This window comes from Schistocerca piceifrons, chromosome 6 (genome assembly GCF_021461385.2).
Source record: "Schistocerca piceifrons isolate TAMUIC-IGC-003096 chromosome 6, iqSchPice1.1, whole genome shotgun sequence".
Taxonomy (NCBI): Eukaryota; Metazoa; Arthropoda; class Insecta; order Orthoptera; family Acrididae; genus Schistocerca; species Schistocerca piceifrons.
Window position 1 is genome coordinate 123314232 of NC_060143.1, and position 22120 is coordinate 123336351.

General features: G+C 40.0%; 1 protein-coding gene across 5 annotated transcripts in view; it reads left to right on the forward strand.

Annotated features, from left to right (window-relative positions):
- The window catches only part of LOC124802465 (polycomb protein Sfmbt), a 297351-nt gene that overhangs the window by 121864 nt on the left and 153367 nt on the right, over positions 1-22120 (forward strand). For 3 of the 5 annotated variants that reach the window (XM_047263252.1, XM_047263253.1, XM_047263251.1), the window contains 2 exons: positions 1250-1463; positions 2262-2407. The exons of 1 other annotated variant lie outside the window; for it this stretch is intronic. In XM_047263252.1, the coding sequence (XP_047119208.1) occupies positions 1250-1463; positions 2262-2407 (360 nt within the window). The remainder of the gene's footprint in view (positions 1-1249; positions 1464-2261; positions 2408-22120) is intronic. One more of the 5 variants, XM_047263255.1, reaches the window with a different exon arrangement.

Here is a 22120-nt window from a genome sequence, read left to right on the forward strand (position 1 = left end):
CATCACATTAGTGTGCAATTGTGATTAATGAATGTAATGATGTAGATGACCATAATCAAGAAGCATTTGATAAGTAATGACTACTACTAACATACTGTGCTATAGCATGTTGTTAACTGTTGGACTCTTGGTTTAATTTGTACTTGCATGTTTTTATACTCTTTCTCACTAGTAATGGCTACCTTCGAAAAGAAATAAAAATATCAAGCAACCACATGAAGTATTCTTTGCTGTAACACCATTAACAGATTATGCGCAATGCACTGTTAGTCTTGCATCACATCCCGTTGTTTGAAAATTGGACAGCACGTTACATTTACTACTTCCTCAGCTTTAAAGAAATATGAAATAAATATAAAGCATGTATTGATTTGTTATTCATAACTTGATACGTGGCAGCAGAATGCAAATACTGAACTCCATAACTTTCTAGACTGTTCCTAGTGACTGAATTCACTATATATGTAAATTACCAAATAGGTATGTAGAAAAAGGATTAGCTGTGATTTTGATTTTAGGGGGAAAAGGAGAGAAAAGAAACAGAAGAGGCAATGTGACAAGCTTCTTTAATCCTACGTACAAATTTTAATACAAGATGGCTACAAAAATTATAGCATTATGTAAACAGATTAATTGGTTTGTGTACTGTATTTGCTAGTGTACCTGAATGGAAGTTCTAGCAACATTTTAATGTGAACATTGCTGTGTCTTTTCTCTTTATTTTGAGAGATTAAAGCATGATTTGTAATACCATACTGAAGTAGTTTTCAAAATCTGCTAATCTTTTTAAAAAATCTATTTTGTGGGTTCACTGCTAATATTTATTATGCTGCTTCATACTGCTGAGAAAAGTAAAACTGTTCTTGAATTACTGAGACATTTGCACCATTACATATTATACAAGGTAGAAGGTAAGGGCATGCACCCGGCAGACAAATAAAAATTGAGACACTACAATAATTGTGTACGCATTGTCTGTATGTGTTTGCTTGCAAATATGTGATTGTCCATTCCCTTTATTTTCTGCAATTTTGCTGTTTGTGCTATATCCTCTTGATAACTACCAGCATTCCATAAAATTTAATTGTTAATAATTATGTAATTTTACCATTGGGATGTGATTACTGAAATTTTAGATTGATCCCCAACATTTAATGACTTTCATTCATTGCTAGGTTTAATTTCGTCTGAGGGTTATGGGGAATGGAAAAGCAGAATGTCGTGATGAGTTGAGCTTTGTGGTCCCCAGGACATGGACGGGTTCATGATGCTGGATGAGTTCGATACTTACTGTGAGTCGCAGCCCCAGTACATGTCAACTGCCTCAGCTGCCACACAAACTCCAAGTCAGCGGGCCCGCAAAATCAAGCCGGTCAAACATCCCGCACTGAAACTGAAGACCCCAATAGCATATCAGAAAGATACCGATCTTAGCGTCATCCCCATCCAAAAGGATGGAATGGGTAAGTGCGGTCAAGAAACTAAGGTGTGCCACTTTGGGGCGAGTACTATAAAATCATTACAAAGGTGTCATGAAACTGTTTCCTCAGGAAACATTCTTATTCACATGAAACTTACTTACACTCGGGGAGTGAGCATTCTACAAAATGTATAACTTGTGGGGATAATGTGAGAGAAGAACACACACACACACACACACACACACACACACACACACACACACACACACACACACGTATACGTATATACATGCACACACTCAAACATACACTTGTGGTGGAGAATAGTTTTTAAGCATTTTTGGAGGCCATGTTATGAAGGTGATATTATTTTTATGCCCCCTTTTTTTCTTTTATATCCCTTTTAAAGAGTTCACATTTCATACAAACATATTGCATTGAAATCTAAATATGTAAATACTGAAATTAGAAAATTTCACACAAAAAATTCAGAAATTTCATAGTTTACATTCAAATTCCACTTTAAGCCCAGTGAGTGTTGTAAATGAAATTTTGGATAATCTTCTCTGTAAATCAGAAACAAATCTTAAAAAGTTAAATATCTATTCTCCTGCATGGCTGAATTACTCCTGCTTTTATGTCTGTTGTGCTGATAATTGCAGCTTGCTATTAAATGTTCTGTGTAGCATGCTTCCTTCAAGCATATTTGTGTCATGTGTACCCTTGCTTTACTCCACACTTAGTTTGCACAAAAAATTAAATCAGCATTCTCATTATATCTTTTTACTCTTAATGTATTCTATCAGAGAACAGTGTTGTCACTACTTTCGCGTAATTTAGCTGTCTGCCAGACTTGTGGAGCAATCGGAGTGAAACACGCCTTCTACACTAAAGAAAGAAGGTTCTGCAGCCTTTCCTGTGCTCGGCAGTACGCAGAGTTGGAGAAATCTGGGCAACCAATTCCAAAACCACTTCCTGTGTTTCATGTAAGTTCTAATAGTTTGGTATAATAGCTTCATTTAGTCTTACACACAAGATGTGCCTGGTTAACTTCAGTCCTTACAGTATTGGTGGCTTCAGTAATTTCATTTCTATGATAAACTGTTAATTTACATTATGTAATTTATTGCTCATTATAAGAAAGGTCCAGTCCCAAGACAAGTCACAAACTGGAAACACTTGTGGCAGTGCAGTCCTATTAAGTTACAGGTTTGTCAATTTCACTGGCCAAGAGTGCATATGTAGAATCAAAATTGTATCATAAATAAATCTTGGAAATTCTCCACTTTATAAAGATACCAGATTTATGCAAATATAAAATACTAGCGACCCAGCACAGCTTTGCAAGGCTAGCATTAAGTATCTGCATCCAGATGACTTGATTAGCATAGAGTATCTTTAGGGACCATGAGTAAAATTCAGGGATTGATGTTGAGTAAATGAATATCATAACTGTCAAGTAACTTACACGATGTATGCAGTGCATGCCAAGAAATTTGTCTGGAGATGTGAATATTGTGTGTTCCATATTGAACTGGCATTTGGAGGTATTGAACTAGCGTTTGGAGGGACATCTCATGGCAATGGTGGAGCATGTTGTGATGTTAAGTAATGTACTTACAAGCAATGCAAATATTGTATGCAATTTGTGTGTGTGTGTGTGTGTGTGTGTGTGTGTGTGTGTGTGTGTGTGTGTGTGTGTGTGAGAGAGAGAGAGAGAGAGAGAGAGAGAGAGAGAGAGAGAGAGAGAGAGAGAGAGAGAGCGGGGCTCAATGAGACTGTCTGACGTGGTACAAATGAAAGATAAAATAAGGAAAAACATGCATGGTCTGCATGTTTAGCTCATGTTAAATCACTCCTCTTGTGAAGCTCAGTATGCACTGTGATACGTCTTTGAGACTTATTGCCACAATTCTTTATGATAGACTTCTTCACTGTGCCACACAAAGAATAATATCCATATAGAGGTTTTATTCAAAGAAAGCTAAAAGTTAAGTCATGTGCTGTGCTGCTGAAAGAATGTACTAAATGTAAATGAAGGGACGTTACTGAAGTACTTTTTCAGAAAATGTTTTACTTGAAGAATAAAATGAAATGAATGTACAGCATGTTTTGGCTGGGAGTCCTCTTTCAGGAAGTTTTGCTGCCTGGTGTAAGTCTTTCATAATCTATGCCACTTCAACGATTGGGTGTTGATGATGATGAAATGATGATAGGGACAATACAACACCCAGGCAGCAAGCAAATAAAATCGCTGATCCAGCTTGGAATCAGACCTAGGCTCAGCTAAAGAGGTGAACATGTAAAGCATATAAAATAAAACACCACATGTTTTTGATTCTCAGGTTTTTTTGCTAGGCAGTTGTTCTCAGTTGGTTGCAGGGAAACTATTAGTTAAAATATTTGCTTATTTCAGATTGTGTGTTTCACATCGCAGCTTGATGAAGAGGTGGTTATCATTTCATTATTGATCATATTTATCGTGAAGCTTCGAAATTGAGTAACGCACTGTCCAGTGTTCAGATAATTTGCTGTGAATTAAGAGTGCAAATTGCGACTGGTAAAAATGAGGAAAGCAGAAACTGACAGTCTAAAATTGTCCTCTCTTTCAAAATGCAGCCCTCAACCATCTATACATGTATTTTGAAATCTTTTGTATCCATCAGCAAGAAATTTCTGAATCCTGTTCAAGAACATGGTGCCCATGTCTTTATGATCTTTAAAAGATCTTAATCGCTTTCTCGCCAGTGAAGATTCATTTACCAGTCTACTGTATAATATGAAAGTGTCCAAACAAATAATATCTTTCACCCCTGCCATCCATAGAATCGAGTTTGCATCTGTGTTTGACCTGAGGAATGCAGAAAGCTGAAAAATGAGTCATCCGCTACAATGCAGCGAAACTTTCTGCAATGAAGTAAAGTTGCGTATCATGCTGCATTTCACTCTGTGCACAAGTAATTGATTTTCACTACACAGTTATTCTGAAACAATCATAATAATTTGATGTCACTTAAGTGACTTGCGTGCCCCTAACCAGTGGAATCAGAGTTCATTTCTGGTGAATCTCCACATCGTTGAGAGGTGAATACTGGGTTATAAGGCAGAACGAGAGAAAAGTAACAGAGCCAGGATTCAATGTTACAACCTTCTAGTTTCAAGGCAAAAGCTGCGCCTCTAGACAGTCACACCACATGCGAATTTGGTCATAATTTTTGCTGCCTGGAGGCACTGCTTCTCTCCTGAGTTATGACTGCTATTTGTTAGGTGGCAGTCGCACTGTTTTCACAACTTGACTTTAATTCGTCATAATTCATACAGTTTGTACATAATATTTGTAAATTATATGCGAAAGTTGTCCTCGTCAGTTAGTGCATCTGTTAGCGAAAACCAGAGCCAAATCCCTGTTTTGACACATCTGACTCCTATTGAAATGAAATACATCCCACTTAAGGTAGGAGTCAGATGGATGTTCATGTCCTTCAGCTAGCCCATATGACTAGATTGTTGCAAATGCTCCATAGATATTTGTCATCGTTAAAAGAAAATGAACTCTTTGTAAAACTTTAACCATTTTATACGCTCACACACCCTTCCATTACCACACTGACAATTCCTTGATAGCTCAGGGTGGGTCCTTTCATCCAATGCCTTCTCTCAGTAAAATTGTGCCATAAATTATTTTTTCCCCTTTGGTTAAGAACCATCTCGTTTATTGTTGGATCTATTGAAAAGGCTAGATATTGTGTTGGTTACAAAATAATACTGCAGAAGTTGAACTATTATGGAATAAGAGGAGTAACTCACCATTAGTTCCTATAATACTTAAAAACAGATAGTTAAAGTTCATTCTGTACAGTAATGTGATGGTGTCTTACTGTGGCACACCTGTTACATTAGAAGGGATATCATATATGTAAGTGATGTGCCTTCTAATGTAACAGGTGATTCTAAAATACTTTTTGACGACATTGGTGCGTTAGTGAAAGATGTTAAGTGTAGTAAAGGCAGTATGTCACATAGAGCAGTTCGAGACATAAAATGATGGCTTGTAGGAAATGAATCGATACTAAATCTCAATAATACTCACTCTTATTCTGCTGTGGAGCTCCTGGGAAAAAATTAAACAGATTCCTGTGTTATGTTGTTGATTATGTGTGTAATCAGCATAGGATTTGTGTAAATTTTATTTTGCTTATTATTCACTTTCCTGATGCTTCCACGGTCATGGAAATTTGCTCCTCAGTTTGGTCCTACAGTACTAGACCTGTAAAATAAAATGAATCTAATCTTCAGTATTCTTCTGTAGCACCACATTTCAAAAGTTTCTATTCTCTTCTTGCCTGAACTGTGTGTTGTTCATATATCATAGCTATGCAAGGCCACACTCCAGATGAAAACCTTTAGAAAAAAGTCCTTGCTCTTGAATTACTGCCTCTCTCTCTCTCTCTCTCTCTCTCTCTCTCTCTCTCTGTCTCTCTCTCTCTCTCTCTCTCTCTGTGTGTGTGTGTGTGTGTGTGTGTGTGTGTGTGTGTTTTGATTAAGTCTGATGGCTAATAATACATAGAAGTCTGTTCTCATTATGCATGTCTGTTACTCAGTGCCTCCTTTATACAGTGAGCAGCAACCTATCCTTTTCATATTACTGTTATTCCATTCCAGATTTTCCATGGTGTCATTCCAGTATTAGTTATTTTCAAACTCCCTTTGTTCTGTTGTTCTACTGCAGCAAACCAGTGAGAGTGTAGAGAACTGGGCAGGACTTAAGAGACTGTTTATATATAATTTAGCAATATTATGAAAAGGAAAGCTGCCACTCACCATATAGCAGAGATGAAAAATAGATCTCTCTCTCTCTCTCTCTCTCTCTCTCTCTCTCTCATGTAAACACAACTTGCACACATGTGACTGCAGTATCAGGCAACTGTAGCCACAGTGCGAGCAGCAGCACCAGTGCGTGATGGGATTGGCAACTGGGTGGGCATAAGGAGTAGGCTAAGGTGGGGAGGGATGGGGCTAGTTGTGTAGGGGTGGTGGACACTGCAGTGCTGCTGGGGAGTCTGAAGAGACGAGGTGGAGAGAGGGAAGAGCAGCTATGTGTGGACAGAAGGTCAGACAGTAGGCAGGGGAGAGGTGGGGAGGGACAGTGGGTAGCGGAAAAGGAGAGAAGTAAAAAGACTGGGTTTGATGGTGGAATGAGGGCTGTATAGTGCTGGAATGGGAACAGGAAGCTGGATGGGTGAGGACAATGACTAACAAAGGTTGAGACCAGGAAGGTTATGGATATACAGGGTGTTACAAAAAGCTACGGCCGAACTTTCAGGAAACATTCCTCACACACAAAGAAAGAAAATATGTTACGTGGACATGTGTTCGGAAACGCTTACTTTTCATGATAGAGCTCATTTTATTACTTCTCTTCAAATCACATTAATCATGGGATGGAAACACAGAGCAACAGAACGTACCAGCGTGACTTCAAACACTTTGTTACAGGAAATGTTCAAAATGTCCTCCGTTAGCGAGGATACATGCATCCATCCTCCGTCGCATGGAATCACTGATGCACTGGTGCAGCCCTGGAGAATGGTGTACTGTATCACAGCCGTCCACAATACGAGCACGAAGAGTCTCTACATTTGGTACCGGGGTTGCGTAGACAAGAGCTTTCAAATGCCCCCATAAATGAAAGTCAAGAGGGTTGAGGTCAGAAGAGCGTGGAGGCCATGGAATTGGTCCGCCTCTACCAATCCATCGGTCACCGAATCTGTTGTTGAGAAGCATACGAAAACTTCGACTGAAATGTGCAGGAGCTCCTTCGTGCATGAACCACATGTTGTGTCGTACTTGTAAAGGCGCATGTTCTAGCAGCACATGTAGAGTATCCCGTATGAAATCATGATAACATGCTCCATTGAGCGTAGGTGGAAGAACATGGGGCCCAATCAAGACATCGCCAACAATGCCTGCCCAAACGTTCACAGAAAATCTGTGTTGATGACGTGATTGCACAATTGTGTGCGGATTCTCGTCAGCCCACACATGTTGATTTTGAAAATTTACAATTTGTTCACGTTGGAATGAAGCCTCAATCGTAAAGAGAACATTTGCACTGAAATGAGGATTGACACATTGTTGGATGAACCATTCATAGAAGTGTACCCGTGGAGGCCAATCAGCTGCTGATAGTGCCTGCACATGCTGTACATGGTGCAGAAACAACTGGTTCTCCCGTAGCACTCTCCATACAGTGACGTGGTCAACGTTACCTTGTACAGCAGCAACTTTCTGACGCTGACATTAGGGTTATCGTCAACTGCACGAAGAATTGCCTCGTCCACTGCAGGTGTCCTCATCGTTCTAGGTCTTCCCCAGTCGCGAGTCATAGGCTGGAATGTTCCGTGCTCCCTAAGACGCCGATCAATTGCTTCGAACGTCTTCCTGTCGGGACACCTTCGTTCTGGAAATCCGTCTCGATACAAACGTACCGCACCACGGCTATTGCCCCGTGCTAATCCATACATCAAATAGGCATCTGCCAACGCCGCATTTGTAAACATTGCAGTGACTGCAAAACCACGTTTGTGATGAACACTAACCTGTTGATGCTACGTACTGATGTGATTGATGCTAGTACTGTAGAGCAATGAGTCACATGTCAACACAAGCACCGAAGTCAACATTACCTTCCTTCAATTGCGCCAACTGGCGGTGAATCGAGGAAGTACAGTACATACTGATGAAACTAAAATGATCTCTAAGATGGAAATTAAGCGTTTCCGGACACATGTCCACATAACATCTTTTCTTTATTTGTGTGTGAGGAATGTTTCCTGAAAGTTTGGCCGTACCTTTTTGTAACACTGTATTGCAGGGAAAGTTCCCAGCTGCACAATTCAGAAAAGCTGGTGTCAGTGGGAAGTATTTATATGGCACTGGCTGTGAAACAGTCATTGGAATGAAGGATGTCATGTTAGGCAGTGTGCTCAGCATCCAGGTAGTCCACTTGTTTCTTCGCCACAGTTTGTCGGTGGCCATTCATGTGGACAGACAGCTTGTTGATTGTCATGCCCACATAGAATGCACCACATTGGTTGCAGCTTAACTTGTAGATCACAGGAGTGGTTTCAGAGGTAGCCCTGTCTTTGATGGGATGGATGGTGTTTGTGACCGGACTGTAGTAGGTGGCGGTGGTGGTGATAGGAGGATGTATGGGACAGGTTTATTACAGGGGTATGAGCCATGAGGTAAGGGGTTGGGAGCAGGGTTTGTGTAGGGATGGACGAGTATATTGTGTAGGTTTGATAGACGGCGGGATACCACTGTGGGAAGGCTGGGAAGGATAGTGGGTAGGACATTCCTCATTTCAGGGCACAGCAAGGGATATTCAAAACCCTGGTGGAGAATAATTCAGTTGCTCCAGTCCTGGGTGGTACTGAGTTATGAGGGGAATGCTCTCCTGTGGTCAGATGGTGGGACTTTGAGAGGTGGTGGGAGACTGCAAAGATGAGATTTGTTTTTTTACAAGGTTAGGAGGATAATTACGGTCTGTGAAGGCTTCAGTGACACACTCGGTATATTTCGAGAGGGGTCACTCCTCACTGCAGGTGTGACGAACACTGATGACTAGAATGTGTGGAAGAGACTTCTTGATATGGAATGGGTGGCAGCTGTCGATGTGGAGGTTCTTCTGGTGGTTAGTAGGTTTGATATGGATGTAGGTAGCCATCTCTGAGGTGGTGGTCAACATCTAGGAAGGGTGCTTGTTGGGTTGAGCAGGATCAGGTGAAGCAAATGGGTTAGAAGTTGTTGAGGTTCTGGAGGAATGTGGATAGGATGTCCTCACCCTCGATCCAGATCACAAAGTTGTCATCAGTGAATCTGAACCAGGTGAGGGGTTCAGGATTCTGGATGTATAGGAAGGATTCCTCCAGATGGCCTATGAATAATAGGTTGAAGGTGTTGGTCAACAAGAGCAGAGATTCTCTCAGTGGGGGTATAGTAACTGGTCCCCATGGGGCATCCTGGGGTGGTTAGGTTTATGGACTTTAGAAAGCATGTAGAAGGTAGAAGTGCAAGGAGTCCCATACATCCTCCCACAACCACCTACTCTTGTCCAGTCACAAACACCACCTATCCCATCAAAGGCAGGGCTACCTATGAAACCAGTCATGTTTCTACAAACTGTGTGCCTTTTCTGCGACCCCGTCCCCACCCATCCCCTGCCCACTGCCTAACTTTCTGTCTATTTATAGCTGCCCTTCCCTCTGTCCACCTCGTCTCTTCGGACTCCCCAGCAGCACTGCAGTGTCCACCACCCCTACCCTACTATCTCTCCCCATTCCCGCCCCAGCCTCCTCCTTACCTCCACCCAATCGCCAATTCCATCACGCACTGGTGTTGCTGCTCGCATTGTGGCTAAGTTGCCTGAGACTGCAGAAGGTCTTATGTGCCGAAAGCTTTATTTGTGACAGTCTTTTTGTTGTGCCTATCTGCGCCTTAGCATCTCCGCTGTATGGTTAGTGGCAGTTTTCCTTTTCTTAACATTGTGACATTCCGTCCTAGATTTTCCGTTGTTTGATTTATATAATTTAGTTGCAACAGAGTCCTCAGATGTGATAAACTTCTTTCAAGAAATAAGTTTCCTGCATTGGCTGTTTTCATTTCCATTTTTTTTACTTGTACTGTAATGAATATTATGGCCACAGCTCTCGAATCTGGCCAATCAGGGACAGCCCATGAAATGTTACTGTAACACAAAAGATGTGCAGTTAATATTTTGCCGGGGACTGGCTATGCAGCCAAAACATTGTAGTACACAGAATAAAAATGAAATGGAAGTGAACAATGGGCAGTGCGGGAAACTTAATTATGTATTAGAAGGAGAGTTAACTTGGGAAAATTGTAAAATTACAAGAAGAGAAGATTTGGCCAAAACTTATATTCAGGAGCAAAAATTTTTGGCACCACTGATAGCAAAAAAAAGCTATTCCTAGATTTTGAAAATGTTAGTCACTGCATAAAGGATGGAAGAGGATAGGATTTTGGGAAGTTTGGGAAAGGAGGGAGGGGGGGACCACCTGGGGTACGATGAGGGCAGACAAAGACCTTGCTTTTAACACCTGTACGGTAAGAACTGTAGTGTGTAAATATTCATGTATTTAATTGAAATTTCTGATGAGGTATGCTGTCCTATAGTTTAAAAGAACATTGAGATTTTTTTCAATGTCTTTGACCAGAGATTTTGTGGCTGAAACACTTTTACAAGTTAGAGTGTAGATTTATTGAAACACTCAACACATGAAATGCATCAGTGCTAAGAATCATTACTTGGGCCTATTGTACTGGTCAAATACTTTGGTGCTATGCCGAGACCTGTGAGCCACTCCTCAGACATAGCAACAGCTTCTTGTGGTGCAACATACGTACAAAGTTGTTGAGGTAACTTTTTAATATTTGGTTTTAACTAATTTATTGACTGTAGAAAATGAAGAGCACAGAATATGTTACACATATAACAACAACATTTAAAAGCATAAACTCAAGATTAGAACAAGTCAGGCTCTTTTAATCATCAGAGGTTAATACATATTGAGAGACTATAAGCAGTACGATACAGAATTTCCGTTTCTTCACTCCATCTGAATTCTATGTAAATGTAGTCTACAGCTTTACGTGTTCCCAGTCATTGTGACAATTTTTCAAACTTTTGTGTGCACAAAGATTTTGTAAAAAGCCAGCTTACTGATTTTCTGTATTGATGTGCTTGACATCTTATTTTCCTTTCAAACATAAGTCTTCAACAAATTCATTCTTAAAATCTTTGTGTTTTACTCCTTTATATTCCTATTTACAAAGATAGGCCATGCAAGACTGACAATGTACACAAATTATAGTTTTCGGACTCAAAATCATTAGCTTTATTCCCAAGAAAAGTTTTAAATCCCCAGAATACTTCATTCTGAATTTACTTCTTAAATCTGATTTGAATTCTTCAGTGTTCATCATATTACCTAAAATGTTAATGTCATTTACATATAACAAACATAAACCTTAGTGTTTAAGTTCCTATAAGTATATAGACACACATCAGCACTGTTTTGAACAAAGCCTACATCTTTAACATACTTGTTAAACACTAAATTCCAAGCTCTTGAAGCCTGCTTTAAACAATGAACTGCTTTGTTTAACTTACCTACACTACCTGGTTCTACATTAAATTTTGCTGGCACACGTACACAACTTCATCATCTAAATTTCCCTGAAGAAAAACACTTTTTATGTCAATTTTATGTGCAGTCCATTTTGCACAGTTCGTAAGAGCAAAGAATGGTCTCAGAGTTGTCAGTCTTGCTACAAGAACATATGTTTCATTATAATCAAACCCTTTTCTTTGAAAACAACCTGGAGTAATATGTCTGGCTTTACAACTACCAACATTGCCTACATTATCACCTTTCACTTTAAAAACCCACCAGCATCTCGTTTGCTACAGTGTGAAGCCATTCTTCATTATCCAATATACTGTAAATGTCACTGAAAGTCTCCAGAAGATCCTGGACGTACATTTCTGCATTTAATGCTAATACACCATAGTCTTCCATCTACACCAGGCATTTTCATTCTTTTGCGCTTCTCTGGGTTTCAGGAAATTTAACATCAGCTTCATATACTCTTGACACAAAGTCTTTTCTGTAATCATTTACGTAGTCTTCATCAATGATTACCTCATTGTTTGCAAGAGAACCATTCTTCGTTATTAAAATAAAGATGATTTCCATCAAACTTGATGTCTCTTCCAATTCACCTTTCACCATGACACCATAGCTGATCTCCATTAACACAATATCTATGATGCTCTTATTTATTCTGCAATCAAACTTTCCAGTAATCATTTCTGCTGGACATTGTAAACATGCTACACAACCAAACGCTATCAGTTTTTCCAACTTTGGCATACAAGCAGGAACTGTCATTTTTAATGCACATGTTGGTGTCCTGGTTATCAGGTAAACAGCCCCGTTACTGCTTCTGGCCAAAATGATTTTTTAAGTTTAATGTTCAACATCATGCTGTGACCCTTGTCTACAATGTTTCTATTCATGTATTCACTGTCTGCCCCCGGTAGCTGAGTGGTCAGTGCGACAGACTGTCAATCCTAAGGGCCCAGGTTTGATTCCCGGCTGCGTCGGAGATTTTCTCCGCCCAGGGACTGGGTGTTGTGTTGTCCTAATCATCGTCATTTCATCCCCATCGACATGCAAGTCGCCGAAATGGCGTCAAATCGAAAGACTTGCACCCAGCGAACGGTCTACCCGATGGGAGGCCCTAGTCACACGACATTATTATATATATGTATTCACTGAATCTATTTTTTGTGACATGTATCTCATTATTAATTCGTACTGGATTTCCTTCTCATTAAAAATGTTCTTCCATCTCATTTGACAAATATTCATCTCCATTATCACAGTAGAATCTACTCATTCTTCAAATTGAAATGAGCAGTTGCCATCTGCTGAATTACGGACACAGATCACTAATGTAGATTTGTAGTAGGAGTTTGGAACATATTCTGTGCTCAGACATTATGAATCACTTAAAAAGAAAAAAAAAAGATTTATTGACAAATTCAACACAGATTCAGAAAATATCATTATTGTGAAACACAATTAGCTCTTATTCTCACGAAGTAATGGGTAATATCGACAGGGGATATCAGATTCATTCCTTATTTTTAGATTTCCAGAAGGCTTTTGACACCATTCCACAAAAGCAACTTCTAATAAAATTGCATTCATAATGAGTATCGTCTCAGTTGTAAGACTGTATTCGTGTTTTCCTGTCAGAAAGATCACAGTTCATAATAATCGATGGAAAATTGTCAAGTAAAATAGAAGGAATATATAATGTTCCCAAAGGAAGTGTTTCAGGTCCTCTGTTGTTCTTGATCTACATAAACAATGTAAGAGACAATCTGAGCAGTCCTCTTAGGTTATTTGCAGATGATGCTGTCATTTACTGTCATGTAAAGTTATCAGATGATCAAAATGAGTTGCAAAATGATGTAGACAAGATCTCTGTAGGGTGCAAAATGTGGCAATTGACTTCAAATCATGAAAAGAATGAAATCGTCCACATGAGCACTAAAAAGAATCTGCCAAATTACAGTTACATGATAAACTGCATAAATCTAAATGATGTAAACTCGACTAAATACTTGGAGATTACACTTACAAATGACTTCAGTTGGAATAATCATACAGATCAGGCTGTTCCAACCGAGCTCCAGGGAGCCAAAGCACTCACTGCGGCAGCTTGGAGCCCGCCTGGAGGGGGAAAGCGAACTCACTGCCCCCTGGCCGCATGCAGCCGCAACTGACGCAATAATCCGTGTTCAATGACAGCTATGACTAGCCGCGGGAGCCCTGTATCTCTATTGGAGGATACCTTTTTATTCATTGAGAGGGATGGTCGTCCGCAATGTCTTGTATGTCATAAAGTATTTAATTCTGCGAAGAGGTACAATATACAACGACATAATACACGTCTTCACGCAGCACACGACGATCAGGTAGAAGGCGTTGCATGCAGAGAACTGGTAGCCAGGCTTAAAAACGACATACCAGCATACCAGGAGATGTAAGTTCAAAAACGGTTTCGTAATTCGGAGGCTATCAAAATATGCAACATACAAGGGTTGTTTTTTGAGTAAGGGCCGTTTTTATTTAAAAAAAAAAGATACAAATACTTTTGTAAAAAAACTTTTATTTTCTGATTCTACACAGTTTTACCTATTTTTCTACATAGTTGCCTTGTTTATTTAATCACTTGTCATACCATACAACTAAGTTTTTAGTTCCCTCTTCAAAGAATTCGGCCGCCTGCTCCGACAGCCAAGAGTTCACGGCCGCTTTCACTTCATCGTCGTCATTGAAGCGCTGCCCGCCAAGGTGGTGTTTCAGGTACCGGAAAAGGTGAAAATCGCTAGGAGCAAGGTCGGGGCTGTATGGTGCATGGTCCAAAACTTCCCAGCCAAAAGAATCAATCAAATCCCAAGTCTTTTGAGAGGTGTGAGGCCTAGCGTTATCGTGCAGGAGCAAAACTCCTTTTGTCAGCATGCCGCGCCTTTTATTTTGAATTGCACTGCAGAGCTTCTTTAGAGTTGCACAGTAGGCATCTGAGTTGATTGTCGTTCCTCGTGGCATAAAGTTCACTAGCAAAACACCGCGCCGGTCCCAGAACACAGTTGCCATAATCTTGCGCTTTGACAGCATCTGTTTGGCTTTGACCTTGACGGGTGAGGTTGTGTGTTGCCATTCCATCGATTGTCACTTGCTTTCGGGAGTGATATGGGATACCCATGTTTCATCTCCAGTGACCATTTGACTCAGCATGTCATCCCCTTCTTCCTCGTAACGAATCAAAAAGTCCAATGAAGTGGCAAATCTCTTTCCTTTGTGGTCCTCTGTGAGGAATCTGGGTACCCACAGAGAATACAGTTTCTTAAAGTTTAGGTTTTCAGACACAATTTTGTACAAAACCGATCTTGAAACTTGTGGAAATTCCAAAGAAAGAGTGGAAATTGTGAATCTTCTGTCCTCACGAATCTTTGTTTCGACTGCAGCCACCAAATCATCAGTGATCACAGAGGGCCGGCCTGAGCGTTCTTCGTCATGGACATTTTGACGGCCGTTTTTAAACTCTCTAACCCATTGACGCACTTACCTTCACTCATTGCATTCAAGCCATAAACTTCTGTTAACTGACGATGAATTTCTGCAGCTGATAGGCTTCTCGCGGTCAAAAAACGTATCACTGACCGTATCTCACACGCGGCGGGCGATTCAATAATCGTAAACATTATAAAGTAGCACAGCGATGCGTACACGTCAGCTACAGAGCTGCAACTTGCATCAGTGTGAACGGGAAGTATGCCAGCAAAAGTGGCTTGTTGCGGCGTCCGCGCGAACTACGGAACTATACATGCGAACGACCCTTACTTAAAAAACAACCCTCGTAGTTCATGTTTTGTAAAGCGTTTATAATTTTCAGGTGAATGAGAGCGGAGAAAACACTACTGAATCTGCAATTCGAGCAAGCTACATAGTCACTCACATCATTGCGACAAGTGGCAAGCCATTTTCGGTGGGACCACTCGTAAAATCGTGCATGGTAGCAGTTGCAGAATGTTTGTTTCCAATGGAGGTGCAGGCAATTGAAGGGGTTTGCCTGTCGAAGCAAACAATGTCTCGTCGAATCCTGGACATGGCAGCGGATTTAGAGACACAGCTCAGGAAAAAGGCGGAGAGCTTTGTTGCATTTTTACTAGCGCTTGACGAAAGCACTGACATATCGGACTGTGCTCAACTTGTAGTCTTTGTGCGTGGTGTCGACATGGAGCTGCAAGTAACTGAAGAACTCTTGAGTGTAGTACCACTCGATTACACAGCAACAGGACATGACATTTTTGAAGCTGTTTGTGAATCAGTGGACAATATGAATTTGCCGTGGGATAAGCTCCATTCTGTAGCAACAGACGGTGCGCCACAAATGATTGGGCGTCACCAAGGTTTTGCTTCTTGTTTGAAAAATAAACTCAGGGATGAATTTGGGAAAGACATTTTGACTTTTCATTGTTTTATTCACCAAGAGGCACTGTGTACTGAAACAGTAGAGCTAGGTGGTGTAATGAAAGATGTCGTGAAGTGTGTGAATTTTGTGCGGTGTCACAGTATGAATCGTCACCAATTCAAAGGATTCCTGAAAGATATGGAAGCGGAGTATGGGGATATACCTTACCACAGTACAGTTCGTTGGCTGAGTAGGGGAAAAGTTCTTGATGTTTTCTTTGCCATTCGTGAGGAGATATCCCTTTTTCTCGAAATGAAAGAGGAAGAAATGCATTATCTGAAAGATATAAAATGGATATCAGACCTGGCGTTCTTAGCTGATATAACTATGCATCTGAATAATTTAAATCTGCCACTAGAGGGCACAGGGCAGCTAATCATTGACATGCACGACCAGATCAAAGTGTTCATGGAAAAGTTAAGTTTATTTGAGAGGCAGATGAGTAATGGACATTTAACGTTCTTCAATCGTCTTACTTCTTTAAAACTACCTGAAGGTACTACTTTCGGCGATTAACAAGCAAAGTTAAAGCAGCTCATCACGTCGTTTGAAGCATGATTATGAGACCTCACTAGTTTGAAAATGGAACTTAAGGTGTTCAGCACTCTTTCTTCAGTTTCCCCCGATGACTTGTCACCGTCACTTCAATTGGAGATAATTGATTTGCGAAATTCAACTTTGTTGAAAGAGAGGTACTACAACACATTGCATTTGTCACGATGGTATCGTTCATTACAGCAAAAAACATTTCCCAAGCTTCACAACAATGCCACTCAGATCATGTGCGTGTTTGGATCTACGTATTGTTGTGAGCAGCTTTTCTCAGCAATGAAAAGAGTAAAGAAAGTAAGGAACAATCATTTCTTCAGGATGCAACAATGAAGGCCATCCTCCGCATTAACGCTGTGAACACTTTGACGACTGATATTTCCGATCTTGTAATGAAAAGAAAATGTCAAGCTACAGAGGCCCAATAAATTTAGCATGCAGTTTCTTGTGAAACAGTTGTTTCTTATTTATTTCCTGAACATCGTATTTCCTGGCGTAGCATTTCACCACGTCTTAGCAGCTAAGAGTATGAGGTTGTCAATCTTGTAAGAAGCAGCTGGTACATCAAAACGCTTGCCTTGCCGCCTGCCTCAGCCAGCCGTACCACGTGCCGGCCCACTTGAATGGTCACAGCAAGCAACACGGCTCCCTGGAGCAGGGAGCACTCCACGGCTCACAACGGAGCCGACGAGCTGGAACAGCCTGATATAGATAGTTTTGGGGAGAAAGCGAACCAAAGACTGAGATTTGCCAGCAGAACCTTTAGAAAATGCAACAGGTTTACTAAAGAGACTGCTTACCTATACTTGTCCATCCTCTTCTGTAGTATTGCTGTGCATTGTGAGATCCGTATCAGATAGGATTGATGGAGGACATCAAAAAGTTCAAAGAAGGGCAGCCTGTTTTGTATTGTCGCAAAGTAAAGGAGAGAGTGTCATGGATATGATACACGAATTGGGGTGGCAGTCATTAAGACAAAGGCAGTTTTCCACTGTGACAGGAATTTGTCACCAACTTTTTCCTCGGAGTGTGAGAATATTTTTTTGACATTCACCCTCAAAAGGAGAAATGATCATCAAAATAAAATAAGCGAAATGTGTGGTGTTCATTCTTCCCGCACACATTTCAAGAGTGGAACGGTAGAGACGTAGCATACAGGTAGTTTGATGAACCCTCCGCCAGGCATTTAATTGTGAATTGCAGAGTAATCATGCAGATGTAGATGTAGTTTTATACAGTTTAACGTATTGTAGTACTTCAGATTTATTCTGTATCACATATACAGCTGTAAAATGAGTATAATCATCTATAAATTTAATAATGGACCTCCATCATTAGATGCAGAAGTAGTAGGACCCATGACATCACTGTGTACTAGCTCCAGTGGATGTTTTGCTTTTGTCCTCTTCTGATTGTGTGGAAGTTTTGTTTGTGTGCCTTCTGCACAGGTGGTGTAAAACTGTCATGTCTTCACATCTTCAGTGTTCACTCCTTCCACATATTTTGGAAAAACATTCAGATAAGTATAATCCAAGTGTTCTGATCTTTGATGTTAGATTTGCTGTGTTTTAGTAAGAAATGTTGTGCAGGGGTTTCGGGCGAATTTCCAAATGTTCATTTTTACCTCTTGTTCTTTACAATGACAACATCCTTTCCTCTTTGATGCCATGACTCCAGTCTGTGCACTCACAGTAAGTTTTGAGCTAGTCCAAGAACGTATAAAATATTTTTAATTTTTAATCGAAATCGGCACTATCTTTCTGTTGACAGAGCTGACAACATTCATCTCATCAAACTGCATTGTTTTCAATACATATCCAGTTTTTGCAATGTTAATCACTAATGGTCTTCCGCACATTTACACTTTATCAGTGTCTTTTAAGTCATTCAGAGATCACTCACACTAGAATTCAAATACTGTGAAAGTGATTCATTAAATGCATGCATCCAAACTCCCAGAAACCTCTTGTCGCAGTTTACTGAATTTGCAGAGCTTTCTTGTTTTTGTTTTATTACGGTCAGCTCTTTTGTTCCAAATTCACTGCAGTTATGATGTTTGAAGCTGTATTGTTTTTCATCACCTGGACTGTGCTTGTCACTTATAATCTGCACATTTACTTTCGTGATCTGTAAGCCTATTTTTCACGAAGTTTAACTTCAGATTTTCGGTAGATAATGTCTTGATTGCAGTTGCAGTGTTATCATATTCTTGTGGCATTGTTAACAACAGATGACACATATCATCAGTTTCTTCAGCTGTTGCACCTGTCAACTGAAGATCACATAACATCTTATCAAATACTAAGAAATGCTCACTCAGTGTTCTTTTTGCTGGATTGAATTTCAATTGCAGTAATTACTTACATAGAAGTAACTGACAGTGATGCTTTTGCTTTCAAATATGTCGCCCATATTTTTTCACATTTGAAATGCACTGTTACAGTTTTTCTATTCCAATAAGCTGTCTGCTTTGTTTTATTATTCTTGACTGTCACTTTTGATCATATTTCGTGAGATTTTTGACTTATTTGTCTTTCTCAGCTTATTCGTCTTCCATGTCAGTGTCAAGAAACTTCACTAGGTCTATGTATTCCAACAAATTCAATTTGTCTAGCTTTCCTTTGCATTTAAAATGTAGAGTTTCCAAAATTGTTTCCATCGAAAAGTGGATCTCAGTGTTTGTTTTCATATTCTTCTGACATTTTGTCATTCCAAGCTGATGCATCAGAAATACAGAAACTACTCACACAATAGTCATATTTTAAACTTCTCACTATTTAATTTCTGTCTGTGGGCCTATAAACTGTTCGATAATTGCTAGTAGAGTGTGGTTGCAAGCAAGAAACATTTAGTTTTCACTGATTTAATCACTGAATAAAATCAAGAACACACAATATATGGTACACATAACAATGTGTAAAAGCATACATTCAGAGAACGGGATGTCAGAGACATCTCATCATCAGAGATTAGTACTGTGAAAGAAATGTGATAGAAAAACAATTAAAATCGCTCAAAAGAGGAAAGGCCGCTGGACGTGATGGGATACCAATTCGATTTTCACAGAGTACCCAAAGGAACTTGCCCCCTTCTTGCAGCGGTGTACCGTAGGTCTCTAGAAGAGCGTAGCATTCAAAAAGATTAGAGAAGGGCACAGGTCATCCCCGTTTTCAAGATGATGTGCAGAACTATAGACCTGTATATCTAACGTCGATCAGTTGTAGAATTTTGGAACACGTATTATGTTAGGGTATAATGACTTTTCTGGAGACTAGAAATCTGCTCTGTAGGAATCAGCATGGGTTTCGGAAAAGACGATAGTGTGAAACCCAGCTCACACTATTCATCCACAAGACTCAGAGGGCCATAGACACGGGTTCCCAGGTAGATACCGTGTTTCTTGACTTCCGCAAGGCGTTTGACACAGTTCCCCATAGTCGTTTAATGAACAAAGTAAGAGCATATGGACTGTCAGACCAATTGTGTGATTGGATTGAAGAGTTCCTAGATAACAGAACGCAGCATGTCATTCGCAGTGGAGAGAAGTCTTCCGAAGTAAAAGTGATTTCAGGTGTTCCGCAGGGGAGTGTCACAGGACCGTTGCTATTCACAATATATATAAATGACCTTGTGGATAACATCGGAAGTTCACTGAGGCTTTTTGCGGGTGATGCTGTAGTATATTGAGAGGTTGTAACAATGGAAAATTGTACTGAAATGCAAGAGGATCTGCAATGAATTGACACATGGTGCAGGGAATGGCAATTGAATCTCAGTGTAGACAAGTGTAATGTGCTGCGAATACATAGAAAGGAAGATCCTTTACCATTTAGCTGCAATATAGCAGGTCAGCAACTGGAAGCAGTTAATTCCATAAATTATCTGGGAGTAGGCATTAGGAGCGTTTTAAAATGGAACGACCATATAAAAGTAATCGTCGGTAAAGCAGATGCCAGACTGAGATTCGTTGGAAGAATCCTAAGGAAATGCAGTCCGAAAACAAAGGAAGTAGGTTACAGTACACTTGTTCGCCGACTGCTTAAATACTGCTCACTGGTGTGGGATCTGTACCAGATAGGGTTGATAGAAGAGATAGAGAAGATCAAATGGAGAGCAGCGCGCTTCGTTACAGGATCATTTAGTAATCGCGGAAGTGTTACGGAGATGATAGATAAACTCCAGTGGAAGACTGCAAGAGACACACTCAGTAGCTCGGTACGGGCTTTTGTTGAAGTTTCGAGAACATACCTTCACTGAGGAGTCAAGCAGTATATTGCTCCCTCCTACGTGTATCTCTCGAAGAGACCATGAGGATAAAGTCAGAGAGATTAGAGCCCACGTAGAGGTATAACGACAATCTTTCTTTCCATGAACAATACGAGACTGGAATAGAAGGGAGAACAGATAGAGGTACTCAAGGTACCCTCTGCCACACACCGTCAGGTGGCTTGCGGAGTATGGATGTAGATGTAGAAATGATAAGGAGCTTGATATAGAATTGCTATTCCTTGAAAAGTATGTTCTATAACAATTTCCTAAAATCGGCAATATGCTCAGTCCATCCCTCAGATGATGAGTAACAACTTTCAAGCAACAAAATCTGTTTGCAGGGCAGCGCTTGTAGTGCATTGTATTCTAACGTCTTTTGTTTTTTTTGCAGACATGAAAGAAGCATTTTATCTCAGTTTTAAATGATAATGGAACAGTTGCTTTGTATGGAGTCAAAACTGTTTTCTTACCTGATTGTGCAAATATTTTAATGTAGAAATAATATGTAACACCATAAGCTGCTGTTTAATTTATTCTTTAATGTGCAACAGATTTCAGTCAGAGACCTGATGTACAAAAGTCATGGATACAGAAAAATTTCATGTGAAAAGAGTGTTTGAAAACTGCAGTGAAAATGTAGATAATGTCTACATCTTTTTGTTAACAGCAGGCAATACATATATACTTCTAAGAAACTACAGAATCAACCAGCTGCACACATCAGGAATTATAGTAAATAATTGTAAAAATTTATGTTTACAGCTGCAGAAATACTCTTCAAAGATACTTGTAAATAGGACTCAAAACGTTAATGATTAGCATCTGTTTTATGGTTTTTACAAATTTTAATTGCACTGCCCACACTGATTTAAGAAATGGGCTTAGCGCCAAAACACTGCACTGTAAATACATTAAGTCTGAAGAAAAACAGTCAGAAATTTGAATGAGATTTTATCTTATGCTTTCTTATAACAAGTAATGTTAAGTACCATTATTGTTGTGCTCTACAGTCATTAACTTCCATTCCATGTAGTTTTAATTGTAAAGTATTGCCTCATGGGCATGTTTTGGAAATTACATGGTTTGATTCATGAATGAAAATGTTAATCCCTCAGATTAAACAAACCTGTGACATTTGTGCTGCCCTTCACTGTATTTATTCAATAACCCCTGTTAGTCCTATCTGGCCAAGTCCAACACACTTCAGTAGTATTCTAGAACCGGTTGGATGAGTGATTAGTAAGCAT